At 43.1% G+C, this 12845-nt stretch overlaps 1 protein-coding gene across 1 annotated transcript; it reads right to left on the bottom strand.

Moving 5' to 3' along the window:
* Window positions 1-7553, bottom strand: LRAT (lecithin retinol acyltransferase). Its single transcript, XM_058550241.1, has 3 exons — window positions 7355-7553; window positions 6708-7248; window positions 1-2865 (listed from the first exon to the last, which is right to left on the bottom strand). The coding sequence occupies exons 2-3, from the start codon at window positions 7245-7247 to the stop codon at window positions 2713-2715; spliced, it is 693 nt and encodes a 230-aa protein (XP_058406224.1). The 5' UTR covers window position 7248; window positions 7355-7553; the 3' UTR covers window positions 1-2712.
* Between the last annotated feature and the right edge of the window lie 5292 nt (window positions 7554-12845).

The raw sequence follows: 12845 nt of genomic DNA, 5'->3' as shown, positions 1-12845 counted from the left end.
GGCTGATCTTCCTCACAAAAAAAAAAAAAAAAATCACTTCTTTTTCTGTGCCTTCAATCAGCTCTATTGCAGGAAGTCTTAATACTTCTATGTCTATGAAGCCATAAACTTTGAGGAAGAGCTCCATGTCTCACTCATCTTTTCATCCCTAATACATGCATAGTATCTGACACTTGCATTATTTCATCTTAGCCCCAGCTACTCCTATTTGGCCTTCATCTGAGTACGGCAAAAAACAAAATAAGCAACAAAAAGCTGCATCAGACACTATCATTTCACAAATTAGAATAGAAATTTAGAAATATAAGGGACTTGAAGGATTACAAGGATGAATCTCAACTAATGAAGCCCAGAGAAATTCATTCGAGATACATTAATAGCTCAGGATTTTTTCCATAACCATAATCAGGAATACATGCTCCTTTTTCTACCTTGTTAAGCAACTAATCAAACTGAGCACAACAAAACAAAAACTCTCCTTTTTTTCCTAAGAAGTTCAACAAATTCTAGTGTTGTGGAACATTTAATTGAAAAAACCTTCCTTCTAGTTTCCTCTTCCCATAAGTAGTGGAACACATCAGTGTGATAAGATCACCTCTTACTATTCAGCTTAATGGTAGCATTGCCTCCTTCAGATAGATTTCTGACCCTTCAGGAAGGTTTAATTTCTTCTTCCCCTCTATTCTCACAGCACTGTATACATTCTAATAAATGTAGTTGAAAAATAGTATTAATTCTAGACCATGAAATTACAACAGGTCAGTGCCTGGCATATAATAAGCACTCAAACAAATGATGAACTGAATCTTACTTTAAGGATACAAAGTGAGTCAAGACTAATTATGTTTATTCCAACCTTAAGTACTTCCCTGGGCATTTAATGAGGGATCATTATCTTTGAACACAGATTTAACATCAGACAGAGGTTTCTACTACCTGCAATACTAAAGTCTGCGAAAAAGGTGTTAATTATTTATGAGGACACCATATTTTTAAAAAATGACTTTATTTAAACAGTTGCTACAAGGGCGATATATAGTAAGTGAAAAACCACTAATACAATGGATTTCTCATAGTGGTTACTTTTATGTATACATACTTAAAATAATTTTAAGTGGTTGGAATAGGCCCATAGAACACCTTTATTCTGTAGTGTGGCCATTTCATGTTTTTATTATTTGAAACATTTAAATGATTAAACATAGAGTTTAATTATTATTAAACTCCAATTGAATTTGTTGGGTAAATTAGTGGTGACGAAACATCAGTTATAATTAAAATCTGCTCTTAAATTTGTTCTGATTGGATCACTAAGTGACTGACCCTCCCCTCCCCATACCATTTGTTATGTGGCTCATTATTTTGTGATTCTTGATAGTTTATAAAGCAATTTTAACTTGAAATGCAAGTCTAGCTTGTGGCTTAATTTTTAGAATTTGGTAATTTTGGAAAAGTACTCGAATGCTTGCTCTAACATGGCTACATCTCAAGTCTGATATTAAAACAGCCTGAGTCTAATCAATTTACATGCCTGGCGGTACTAAGACACTTAAAAATTATTTCTAACAGTCATTTCCTTTCGTCCTACTTGAGTGGGTTTTATATACTGCTATGGCATCCTTCTTAAGCATGTAAGCTATACTTAGTAATGAAATGGAGAAACCTGACTAGCATACAAATCTGAGGGCTTTTACAAATTACATAGTACATTAGTAAGTGCTTTAAAAGACAAACCATCCAATGACATATATGCCAGTTACACCACAAATGCAAGGGCATAAGAATATGGATTAAACTTGCTTTTACATTCACCTCTACAGATGCTCTATAATGACCTCACTGGTAGGATAAAGCAATCAAGAACAAATAAATTTTCTCTCATCAGTTTGAGAGTATGTGGATATCTGCATATTTAATTGGCACATACACACTCCAAGTGCCCAAATTACTTCAATCCTATATCCATTTACCTCTCAGAGTGGTTCAAAGTAACCACATGACACATAAAAGGAAAAAAAAATGAATGTCAGGCTTCCTATTAAGTAAAGCCAAATCAAATTGTTCAACTGATGCTATAGTAGCTATTTCTACAGGAAAACACAAATTTCTATAGTTCTGTTCAATTACTTTATCATTAAACCTTAACTTTGCCAATATGGTTTCAAGTAATGAAAGTATTCTTGACTCATTGGGAATTATATATAATACATGAAAAAAACAGATTGTGAATTTTTGGGGGCCAATCATCAAACATGTTTTCATCTGAATGAAGGAAATTCTTTCAGTTTAATATAAGTTTTTTCAATGAAACAGGATAAGTTTACAGTAAAGTTAGTGACCTCATTCAATAAGACTTCCAATTTTCAAATTCAGGCCTAACAGAGAAGAGCAATGATTACAGGAGAAAAAAGTAACACAAATAGTCTCCTGTGGCCATCATCTCAGGGGCTGGTTTTCTTGTAATGATAAATTCTATCACAACTTGCCATGTTTCCAAGATTTGCACAGTGCTTTCAAACGGAATTGCCTAAGAAGATTCAGAAAGCCTTTGTTCTTGGGCTTACACAGTAAGCACTTTGCGTGATTCTTAATCACATTTTTATCCGGAACACAGCATTACAGGTCACATTCTTCTTGATGATGCTTACACTGGTTTGTGCTCTATAAACATATTTACACACAGAATACACACATTGACATGGGGGTATGAAGTTAGCCAACCATCCATAAGCAGAATGGAATAAAAATTGCAGGAAGGGTAGCATATGACGCCAAGCCCAGATAGACTATAGATGCCAATCCCAACACTGCTGAAGCAAGAACACTTCTCTGATCACGAATAATTATCTTCACAGTCTCACAAAACTGGAAAATAAAATTTAAGAATATTAGAAAAAGTAGCTAAACCTAAGAAGAATCACATATGCCAAACAGTAAAGCACAATTTTCCCAGCTATTTTCTGTCTACCAGAGGAACTAGAATTTCTCTTATGACTTATGAAAGAATTTAAGATGTTCGTAGTTCAGTTTCTTGATTCCATATCCCACAGTAGCTAAAACGACATTTTAGGCAATTTAATAATGGCAGTTGCCTTTGTACACACAGAACTTTTATGGAAAACTACAGAGAATGTAATCACATAAAAGTTATTCAGGATTAAAAGTTAAAAACAACATTAAACTGCTTATCAATAACAATAACATATTCTAAAAGTACACGAGCAAAGAGATCTCTAATCTCAAGTAAATGGAATTTAGCCTATTATTATTGGTGAATTCAATTCCTACAAGTCATCATTCTAAAATTTGGTGATACCAGTGATAACTTTCTTATACGTCTCAAAATCTAAAGGCATAGAAAATCTAATATTGTTGTCATATCTTATTCCCTGCCTAATTAAATTAAACAAATTCACAATCAATTATGCAATACAAAATTGGCTGTTGAAAAGATAAATTAAATATGATCCCTAACCCTGAAGAGTGTATTCTTCTAATACGTGTAATTTTTTTTTTCTTAGAAAACTAATTTTACTCAGCAGTGATGGCCTATGTTTGCATCCTGGATCACCCACCTATTAGCTGTGTGACCTCAAGTAAATCACTGAGCCTGTCTAGACTACTCTCTTCTCTTCCATGGGAATACTGAGGCTGTCGTGAGGATCGAATGAAGTCTTTTATGCAAAAGGACTTTGCATTCTTCTACACACTTTGTAAATGTAAAGTTTACAAAGATTATTACTGCTACACCTGCTGACAATTATCTCTACTTCATCATTGTCAGGGCCAGAATTTAGCAATTAACTGCTCCATTCTAGATGAGTTTTGCTACTTATACTAATTTTAAATTCATTTTCTAGACATGACATTGTACGTATATGCTTTTAGGGTCTCCTGCAGTGGCTTATATAGCACTGGACAGCTAGGTTTTCAAATTCTTAATGGATAGAATGCACAAGTCCAATATATTTTAACACACTCTCTTGACTATAAGGTTGTCTCTATCCATACTTTTATACAATATCCAAACAAATATAAAACTTCCTGTTAGTTATCCAGATGTTGGTCTTTTTATATATCATACATATAATTTGTATCTTTTTACTAAACTAACAAGACATTGAGTAACAAACAAACACACAGTCTTAAAGTGGTGAGGATCAAACTAAATGAAGTTTTCAGGACAATGAGACAAGTTGCTCGGCAATAATGGAAAGATATACATTTAGGTAAAAGAGTAAGTTGTCTTGATACAGTTATGCTTCTTTTATCCTTTTCTCAATAATTTTTAATTAAGGCAAACAGAGAAATCATTGTGGACTGTCTTTCCTCCCAAAGCAGATTTTCTCAAGGAGCATCTCATTTCTAGTGTCCTGTTCTTGTTCACTTGGCCATCAGCCCAGGAGGCATCTCTAATGGTGCTCAACAGTAGGAAATATCCCGAATTTCTAGAAGGTGTTACGAAGCACTTTTTGAGTATTGAATCCCCAGAAATTAAAAGGGGTATTTGCATTCATTTTTGGCAATGAGAAGCACTATCAGCAAAGTAAAAAACAAATGCATAGTAGAAAAAGCATAAGGAATAGAAATAGTCACTAATTAAAGGGACTTACAGTTTACAAAAACATTGAAATTATTCACAGAAATATAAAAATCTCTTAATTTTATGATTTCTAAACTTGTAAAGAAGAGCATCACTGCAAAGAAGTAAAAGATTCTCATTCAGTACATTTTCCAATTAGCTGCAATGTTTTCATGAGGGAAAGTGTTCTTGAGAGTTTTTATAAACTCAGATTTAAGTAAGAGACAACTTTGCAACTCTCATGTTAAGCTGATAATAGTTGTATATATGGAGAACTCAACAATCAGACCCAGAATCAAGTAATTCCTTATGTTTCTGAAAAGTAGAAACCAGTTCTCCTTCAATGACCTACTTCCCTCAGTGCATCTTCAAAAAAGAGTTCTTAGAATTAGAAAATTTGGGATGGGGATGTTTTTTCCGGGGAAATCTGTGGCCAAACTGTTTGTTAGACCATTCAAAGTGAAGACAAAAACTCAGTTTCACAAGAGGTGCTATGTAGCAACAGCAATTAAAACACTTCTCTACTTCTGTAAAACCTCACAAAGTTTCCAAAGATGAAAAACTACTCCAACTAGTTACTTATGCAGATAAAATATTTTAGTACCTTAAAAAAGCACTTGTACTGTTTTTCTGTAGAAGTATATAACACAGTGTTATATGTGTTCCATGAAAGAGTAACTCCTAATTATGGGATAGAAATACTGTTTTTCCTTAGAGAAATTATTTGCTTAGTTTCTAAGTAAATCTGACGTGTTTCCTTTTGTACACTTTTGGAGCCAGTGTTCGTAAATGTAGTGAAGTTCATCTCTAAACAGCCTGGACTAGAGCTGTGATTTGCGAATCAATGCACAGTGCTCTAACTGTATTTTTATTTTACTTATAAAAGAATTCCTAGATTGAGCTGTTGTGGCTCTGTAATCTACAAGAAGTTTCATATACCACTGTATAAAAAGCATAATACTTTCATGCTCTGCCACAGAGGATAGAAAGATTTTCCCATATGGGTCAAAAAATTAATCAAGATGTGGAGCAATAAAAAATTAGTTACGTGGACTCAGATTCTTTTGGTCCAAAAAGTACCTAAATGTGAAGAGTAAAACATGAAGCTCATTATGTGATTACCCAGGTTTCCATTGTGAATAGTGAATATTAACAATACCTCTTTTAACAGCAGCAGTGAAGGCTGAGAAAGCTTCCAGTTGCAAATGAAGTTGCAGACTTTAAATGTTAACTATCTTGAAAAATTGAGGTTTCAAAAGGAAATAAAAATCCATTTTCCCTTTGGATTTGTGGCTAATTTAAATCATCTTAAATTCTAATGCTGTGTTTTTTAAAGTAAATATAATTTACTTTAAAAAAATTTATTTAAAAAAATAAAGTAAATAAAAATTACCTTCCACCATTTAATGGCTCTTCTTGAAAACCAATTGTTTTAATCTCTGGGGAACCAGTAAACAATCTAAGCCACCTTTGGGGCTAATGGGTAAAGGACGCTTAACAACGAAGAAGTCTAGATCCCCATCTAGATTCTGTGTTGGATTAAAGCCAACACAGAAAGAATTCAGATTACCAAGGAAAAGACAGCTCCGAAGGCCAGACACAGGAGTAAGGGATCTACCTTGGGGATCTTCTTACTAAGAATTTTGATATTTATACTAAGCCAAGGGAATTCACTCTCTGCAGCCTACAGAGGGAGAAAACCGCATGCTTCCTTATTTGAAAGGCACAACAATTTGTATATAGTATCAGGGGTTAAATATAAACTCTGGACACCTTCCTTCCAATTGCAATCCTTGGGAAAAGTTGCAAGCACACGCCGACAGATTTTCTGTGACCCTGCCCTTTGGCATTTCAACTACGCTGGGTGGACAGCCTACGACGTCTGCAGCAATAACTGGGCAGCTCTCTCGAATCGCTGGCAGCAGCCCTGCCACACTCTTTCACCGCGCATTTCGAGATATGCTGCAAAGCACATCGCCATTTATTTATTCACTTGGCCTCCCTTAGGAACATCAGAGCATTCGTTACTCAATCTAGAACTCAATCCCTGCTCCCAGGGGAGAGAAAAGGTTAGGGATGTGAGGGGGCGTCCCCACCGAGCCCACCGGCGAGTCACACGTCTTACTCTGTCGGCCTGGGAGCTGATCGGGGTGTCGAATCGGCAGTAGGTCACGAAGTGTTCGCAGTTGTTCCACAGTAGGCTGTAGGGAGTCAAGCCCAGCAGCTTCTCTGCCCTCTGCGCCACCTCTTCGTTGAGCAGCGGCTTCTTCTTGAGGGCCTTGTCCAGGTGATTGACGAGGATGTCGGCTCCGTAGGCGAAGTCCTCCACTGTGTCCACGCGGACGCTGGCCACCCTGCAAATGACGCCCGGGAGCAGACGCTTGTTGGAGACCACCCTCTGCGTGAGCCCCTTGTCGTTGGTCAAGGCCAACAGGATGTCAGGCATCATGTGGGCGACACGGTTGTGGCCCAGGTAGATACCAAAGTGGGTCACGTGGGCCCGGCGCACCTCCAGCACGTCGCCGCGGAGGAAAGAGCTGATCTCATAGAAACGGTGCCCCGCCTCGTCTTCGCCCGGGGCGGCCCAATTGAAGAGCCTGAAGTTGGAAATGACGAGCAGCTTCTCCAGCAGTAGGGACAGCGCCTCCAGCATTGGGTTCTTCATCCTGCAGAGCAAAGGGAGTCTTGAGGGGACCGCCGCCGCTCCGGCACGGGCCGGGCCGGGCTGGGCCAGGTGAGCTCGCCGGACAGGGGCGCGGCGCTGCGGCTCACCTGCAGGCCGGCGGCCCAGCTCCGCAGCAACAGCGGCTGCCGAGGGGGAAGGGAGAGAAAAAAGAAAGGAGGAGAAGCCAGGAGATTGGCTTGGCCGCACCGCACTGGGGATTGAGGAGGATGAGGAACTGGCGGCGGCTGACCGCGGGGACTGCGGGCCCGGCGCCGCGAGCAGCAAGCGAAGGAGCGCACCTGGAGACGGTGCCGGGGCGCAAGGCCGCGCGTTGCTCTGGGTTGCCACCTTCGAGGAGGCCTTTTATGGCCGTCGAGGGGGGCGGGGCCGATGCCGCCACAGACCCGGCGAGAGCGCTGATTGGGCGCCGGCGGCGAGCCCACTTGCAGCGGGGATCTGGCGGGACTGTGGCCTGCTTAGAAGGGGGCGGGCCTCCTGGCTCCGGGATTCCGCTAGGTGACCCCTTCCAGAGGCAGGCTCCTTCTTCCACTCGAGACCTAAGCACTTCCGGCCTTTATACAGCAGTTTTTGGAGAGTAGAGGCCGAAGGCGTGGCCGAACGATAGCTCTTGCACCTGTCTGAACTGGGGTGCGTTCCGGGCTCTTCGGAAACGTTTTCAGTAGAAAGTCCCCCTGGGCTAGGGCTTTAAGCAGAACCACTTCCCTCTAAAGGGTGGGACACCCCGAGACCTCGGCTTACTAAAGCGTTTGCATTTAGTGTGCGAAGTGCGGGCGCCTCGAACGCCTGCGGATTCCTTCTCCAACTTCGTAGCGCCGCGGTCCCGCACGCCGCGGATCCTCCTGCCCTTTAAACGCCCCGCCCCGAATCCCTCTTGCTTTCAGCCCGCGCGCTGGTAGGGTAGCGACCGGCGCGTCCAGGCCCCGCGCGCGGCGGTCCGAACCCGAGGGCCCCAGCGCTCCGAGGCACCAGGCACCGTTGAGCGCGCGGCTCCCAACGGTCACCGGGGAAAACGGCGAAGTCCCCAACGTCCGCCTGGAAAGCCGGATTAGTGTCAAGTTTATTTCTTCGGCTTCAGGGTCACCTGGACCCAGCTTCAGTTCACCCTCCAAAACTTTGTCGCTTTCTTTTACAACGCAGCCGCCCGGAGGTGGCCAAGGAAGGACGAGGGGCTGCGTCCCCTGCCCGAGCGCCTGCCGTGACCCAGGTGCCTCGGCGAGGCTGCTCCCGGGGCGCAGCCGGGGAGGGAGCTGCTGATGCGCGGTCCGCGCCAGGCTGGGCACGCGGTGTCCCGACCCTGCGCAGAGCTCCATGCTAATGCCTTGTGTAAAGGCGTAAATTCCGCGGACAAAGGCCACAGTGGAGAGCCTCGGTTGGCTCCACAAAGCCACGCAGTTCGGGGTTAATAGGTTTCATCAGCGAACAGATTCTCGGCTCGCCTGGGGGAAGGGGCTCGCTGCCGATGATGGATGAAGGGCCATTTATCTTACCTGGAAGATGAAGGGGACCATGGAAACCAGGCGGGGAGGAGGCCAGCTCCCCATTATTCTCGGAGGCCCGGCCTTTGCCCCTACCCCCGGTCTGCCATGAGCGCTCTGTCCCAGTCGTCCCACGCGCCGGTGACTTTTGTTCATTTCACAAACGATTCTGAATCACATTAGAGTCCCAGCAATGAGAAGAAAACTCCATTTCCCACAAACGAATCGAAAGAAGAACGTGGAGAAAGGAGGGAGGCGATGGACGTGGAAATTGAAAATCATGATTTCCCCAGTCTCCCTCCCAAATTTAAAGAGAAGCGCCGTGCTAGCGAGTTGCTGAAACTAAGCAAACACCTCTGCACACGGGCGCTCGTTAGCTTCCAGCAGCATACCAGCTCAGCTGCTCGATTTAAAATCTGGGGAGTCCGTGGAAATTTGTAAAAGTCTGATCCTGACCTCGGCGTCCACGTTAACTTAGACCCAATGTCGGACTCTCAGGCTCTGGACTCACTAGTCGGGTCCAGTTCTGGGAAAGAGCCTCTAGTCTTTCAAGGGCCAAACGGTCCAGGGAGATCAAAGAGGACTTGGTAATTAGCGATTTCCGTCTCTTGCGGTCACTAACCCGGCTTGTAACGCCTACGACTGTCTCCTCTGGGGGAATTTGCGGGAGAAGACAGCACAGACAACTGCCTTACGGCTCCGCAGAGGACTCTTTTAGAGCAAAGTATTACGGAGAAATCACCTACAGACCCTCGATAGCCGCATCTCCAGGGCGTTTTGTGAGGCAGACAGTGCCAAGCTGATTTGAGTTTGATTTTTCCCTTTCCCTGTGGGGTTAATGTTTTGGCTGCCGCCTCTGAAAAGGAGTCACTTAAAGAAAAAAGGAGATAAGATCAATATAAGGCATGAATCGGTGTAGGTTGCTCAAGACGTAGGCGTCCTGCTGTGTTTGGAAATGGAGGGAAATGAGAAGTGTCCGTAGTTTCTTGAAGGTTATTACTTTTGCCTCTGATAACTCCCGATTTTTAAGCTAGAATGTTATGCCATTAAATAGATTTATTTTTCTCAGTGAAATTGCCCGAAAGCAGCCCTCTCCCTCTGCCCCTCCTGACGGGAATGGAGGCAGTGGAACATCTTCATTTATCCTGTTTCTGAAGTCTCCCCAGACCTCTTTAGCCGGGAGGGGTCATCGACGATTAGGCTGCTTTTCAACTGAGAAAATGCAGAGTCGAATGAGCCCTCCCCTTTCCTATTCTTTAACAAATCATTGTCACCTTACCTTGCAAAAGGCTGAGCGGCCAGTTTTTGATTGCTCCCTAAAGGGACACAATAAAAATATGTTTATACACTAATAGGCTCACACTCCTACTCATACTTTCCTGTCTGTACCAATTTTAGCTAAACTATAAGAAGACAACTGCTGTTAGAAGGAAAGGCCCAAGAGAAATCTAATGTTAGAAAGTTCTCTTTCCTAAACCAGAACAGATCATTTGCAGAGAGGAGAATCCCCCCGGGTTGCTTAGAAAGACCTCTTGTTTCCCAGATCGTATGAAAGGCGGTTACATTCAACAAGTTTCTAAGTGCAAACGCCTTAAAGGCACGCCAATGTGTCGCCAAGTCTGGCCGGGCGATTCTGGAAGAGCCGAGGCTCTCCTGGTCAACATATAGACTTCACTGAACGGTCGACTCTCCCTCGGCCACCGCTTCCCTATCCTCCCGCAGAAAGACGAACGACAGCAACAGTATCCCCAACTGCGGATCCGGCCCGCCCCGCGCCGTCCTAGCTGCAGCTCTCAGGATCGGGTCCATTTCTCACAGCCTCACAGGCCGACTCTACTGGGGCTCTGCGAAAAAAGTAGGGTGAAATTGAGGCTCGCAGAGCCCACCTAACTTCCGGGCTTCACCCTCAGGCCCTCGTTCGACCTCATCGCTGGTCCCAGGAGGAAGAGGTCCCACTCTCAGGGTCGAAGTGCAGGAATCCAGCAGAAGCCTGGAAGGCCAAGGGATTTCTTACTTGCAGACTTCTTACCTCTGGCTTCTCCCTGTTCCTCAGAGAAGCCTTTAGAGTGGAGTTTGTGATCATACTGTTGTGTGCTTCCTATGTGCTAGGCACTGACCTAAACATTTTCTCATTTAATCCTCACAACCCTGTAAGGTATCATCTCCAATTTGCACAGGAAGAAATTGAGATTTGTAACTCTTGTCTCCATCACTGAGTTCGTGTAGATCAGGACTCAACCACAGGTTTCTTTGCCCCAGGTCCACCACGACTGGGGAAGGCCTGACCTTCCATTGGATCATCCACCTGTCATCCATTCATTTATTGAGTATGCTGGGCACTGTGCCCAGCCCTGGAAGTTCAATGAAATATCTAACCCAAAACTTAGATCCCACTCCTTTTCTTTCTAATTTGGACTTCATTTTTCTGCTTCTCTAGTGCCACGGGGTCCAATTTTTAACATCAGTTATTTTACTGCAATAGTGAGAAAGGTCTGACTAACCTGGTTAAGCTTCCTGGTTATGCCCTCGCCAGGAAGGCCCCAGCCCTTGAGTGGTCAGTAGTCCTACACCCTCCTTAGACGCAGGAATGGGAGGGTGGGAGTGGGGGTGGGGGGTGGGGAGTAGGTGTTAGGGTCTTGGCTAAGAGCACAGAGTCAGAAACAGAACTTAAGCCATGTCCCAGACTTCTTACCTCTTAGACATTCCTTCCCCTGGGCCCTAAGTCTGATAAATTTTCTAAACTTCATATTTTTAAATTATTGCCCTTCTTTAGGATTATTTTGTTGTTGTTCTTAGATTTTTTTAGATTATTAAATCATTGGCACATAAACAATAATAATCTTAACATTTTTCTTCTGAGCTATCTGTCTAACCTTCAGTTCATTTATATATGCTCAAGTCTGGCCCCATGGAAACAAACAGAGGCCCCAACTAGCTAACTCTAATGGGGTGGGGAGAATAAAGACTTTTGTGAACTTCGCTCTGGAGGCAGAGGAAAAAGAGCAGACACCTTTCCTTGGAGCCTCTTAACTGAGTGCTATGTGGAGTGTTAGGCTAATAGGAACCAATTACCTCCTGGGAGGAAGATTTCCCCAGCTTCCTTCCTGGTTGGCTAGCACCTTATTATGATGGCCTCAATCCTGCCTATTGTCCTCAGAAAGATTAAAGGCAGCAGCAGCTCCAGCCAGATAGGATTCAGTTGGGTGTTTTTGTTTTTGTTTTTGCCAACCGTAAAATCAGAACATTGAGCAAAACAAGGAATTTACATTTAATATAATGAAGAATCATGACCCAACTGAATACAGCTTAATATAAACTAATAACAACTTGAGGCAGCTGTCATGTAGAGGAAGGAGGCAGAAATCTTGAGTCTAAGGCCTTGTGGTGCCATTTACAGCTAAATGAACTCAGACAAGTCACTTGCCACCTATAAGCCTCAATTTCCTCTCTCTAAAATGGGAATAATATTTCAGAGGGTTGTTTTGAGGATTAAGCAGAATCGAACATACTGCAGCATTGTATTAAGATCCATAATGTGATACGTCTTCTATAATATCATTTATGTTGTTCTCCAGAGAAACAAAGTAAGGCAGGGGTGCTTTTCCCTTTCTGCTTTGACAGCACGGACATCCAAGACGGCAGTATAGACAAAGGACATGCTTTTACTCAGAGACCCCTTCTGATGACTCGGCGCAGAGCCTCAAGGGTGAGCAGAAAGTAGGGACAGCAGCGTTTTGGAGCTGAGTGCAACAGGCAGAGAGACAGCGGGCAGCCCGCACAAGGGAATCACACTCTGGAGATCTGGAAGCTTTCTCAGAGCTCTGCTCCTCCAGCTGCTCACTGCCAATTAAGTCGTTCATAACTCATTGGTAAAAACAAAGGTAAAAACCCATCCTTTGTTTGAAAATGCCTCTCACAAGATACAAAAAGCCCAAATGTCCTTGTACTTTTTAGAACTGATAAAATGACCTAATACCGAGGAATGACTAAAAATTTTGAGCTGTCCACAACATGTAAAGCACATTTCACTTTAAAATAGAAATAATAAATGGCAAGCCGTGTTACTTAATACTTGGAGCAGATATAGCAACTACCTTATAAA

Source organism: Diceros bicornis, chromosome 11 (assembly GCF_020826845.1).
Source record: "Diceros bicornis minor isolate mBicDic1 chromosome 11, mDicBic1.mat.cur, whole genome shotgun sequence".
NCBI lineage: Eukaryota > Metazoa > Chordata > Mammalia > Perissodactyla > Rhinocerotidae > Diceros > Diceros bicornis.
The sequence above is the reverse complement of the archived record's forward strand: the minus strand, read 5'-3'. Positions and strand labels throughout refer to the sequence as shown.